General features: G+C 32.8%; 1 protein-coding gene across 1 annotated transcript; it reads right to left on the reverse strand.

The window, feature by feature from the left end:
• Positions 1-354: 354 nt before the first annotated feature.
• Tsp_12881 (conserved hypothetical protein) lies at positions 355-2,442 on the reverse strand (the record flags this gene model as incomplete). Its single annotated transcript, XM_003366054.1, has 3 exons — positions 355-522; positions 914-955; positions 2,067-2,442. Coding segments are annotated over 3 exons (586 nt in total), but the record flags the coding sequence as incomplete, so codon positions are not given.
• Between the last annotated feature and the right edge of the window lie 55 nt (positions 2,443-2,497).

The raw sequence follows: 2,497 nt of genomic DNA on the forward strand, positions 1-2,497 counted from the left end.
AACCCTTTGTAACCATTCCGACAATTATAATAAAAGCAAAATCAGAACACATTTTTCAAATGTATGTTTAATTGGATTTTAAATAACTCACACATTCAAAATTTTTCAACTGCAACACTGCAAAAGTTGATGGCATTGTAAGGAAGCTGCACTAATTTTCAAATCAACACCCCCCCCCACACCCGAAAAAATGACATTGTCCATCAAATCAAAACCATATAACATTAACATTCGATATTGCATAATTAACAATGGAACGGTTTCGGTGAAGGCCTCTAAATACATGTGGTGAAGTCTGCACCAAATCTGGCAAGAGATGTACGAAAAATTCGTTCCTTCCGTCAATCAAAATAGTCACACATCGCAAAATTTCTTCGGCGGGTTGCAGTGGTTCTTCAATGACAGCAAAAAGTTCAGGAAAGCGTGGCGCGCAGCTTTGCACAAATAATGGCAAATTCTGGTACTTGACAATGTCCCGTCGTCATCAGAGATGTCAACATCACTCATATTCGCATAATACTCCTATAAAATACACATTACATGTATTAATACGCAATCTATGAAGCCTTTAAAAATTATAAAAAGCTGCAAGCCATATTCATTATTGTAATGCAATAACCATCATGCTCAAAACAAAATACATACTTTACATTACGATAGCACCGTTTCATAATATATCAAAAAAGAAAAAAATAGAAAACAGAGAAAACGTCAATACTATAGACAGACAAAAGAAAATTCATATGGAATATATAAGAAGAAAAACGGTGACAAAAGATAATCAAAATTAAACAATCATTAACAGTAAAATAAAGAAAAGTAGGAATAAAAACAGTACAAAAATTAGCATACTATTATTTATTTTACTAGAGAATAAATTGAGCTATTCAACAGCGCATTGCATTGCACTTACATTGCCGCGCTTATTTCCATAGAATTCATCTTGAAAAGAAAACTGGAATATTAAGAAACGATGCAAAGCTTTTAATATTTTTAAAACCAAAATCCGAGTTTGTACAAACTGAAGACGACAATATTGATGTGCATTTGTAATACTTGAGCCATATCATTTTTGCAATGAATAGAGAACGGATGACGTATATTTTCATATAGGAACAGAATAAACGTAAAAATAGAATTACTTATGGCGAATTGCTGAACCGTATCTATGGGAATAGAGCCGTCGACGGCGCATTACAATCCGGACCTCCAAACAACAATCGCTATCAGCTTAATGACTGAAAATCGAAGCCTTACGTAACCTATAAAAACGATCCGCACAGTTACCATACTATGAACGGAACCAGTCGACTGAACTGATACCCTGGAAAATCGGTTACATCTCAAGGCAGGTGATGTGCCTTATTTATTGGTAAACACATTGTACAGAACTTCACAAAAAGAAAGCAATATCTAAGCGTGTTTTCTTAAACGAAATCAAAAAGAAATCATAATAAATTGCTATTAGTGCAACCTGCTATTCTTATCTGTTTCATTTTCTATGAGTGAAAATCAATTGCATCATATTCTACTTCAGTTTAGATATAAATAATATACTAAAGTGGAAAAACTTTCTATTGTTTCCCACGATGCACTGCTGACAAACGACAACGCTTAATGTGAATTTATTTATTATACAATCATAATTATATCAACTTTAATTTGGTGCAGATAATTAATAGAAAATCCAAACTAAATTGAAATTCTACTCAATCATATTTTTACAAAACACATTCATGTATAAATTAAAAATGAGTATATAACAATGATATAATGAAAATCAATTGAGATAACAATGGGCAAAAATTTACAAAAGGAAATGGAACAAAATTAATCAAGTTCAAAAATACAGTATATTTCAAATGAATATTAATTTTACGAAAATATAAAAATGATGATTGATCATTGAACTAATCGGTGATTAGTTCAAATTCAGTAACATTGAGAGAATAGCACTATTTCTGAAAATGCAAGTCTTCGTTCAACCATAATAATATGTTCATGGAAAACATGAGAAAAGTCAACCAGTCATTCATAATACGCAGACAGAGAAAGAAAATAATCACCACAAATGCATAGTTGATCGCATAGCTGAGTAAAATATAAATGAGCCACAAATTTCTAACAAGTACATTTGGATTGTCAGAAGCATTTTCTTCAGCAATCCCAAGTTTCTCTGAAGCCGCGTTCGCTTTTTTGGCACTTTTCTCATTTTGGCAATTTGCAATCATTGTTGTCGCCTCTTCAGAAACTTTCATTTCTTGAACATATTGCGCTTCAACCGTTCGAACATCTGTAGAATCATGCTTGCCGTCTTCATCACCTTCTGAAGCTTTTTCTTCAATTAGAATCCACTCTGAAGCGGTAGTCGCATCTTCACTGCTTTCTGCAGTTTGACTTCCAAAATCGAGGAACGAATTTTCCCTGATTTGACTGTTACCGCTCAATATTCACATATTGAAATTCCAAAATTTTGTGATTATGTCGGAACACTATC

This window comes from Trichinella spiralis (genome assembly GCF_000181795.1).
Source record: "Trichinella spiralis strain ISS 195 chromosome Unknown Scfld6653, whole genome shotgun sequence".
NCBI classification, from domain to species: Eukaryota; Metazoa; Nematoda; class Enoplea; order Trichinellida; family Trichinellidae; genus Trichinella; species Trichinella spiralis.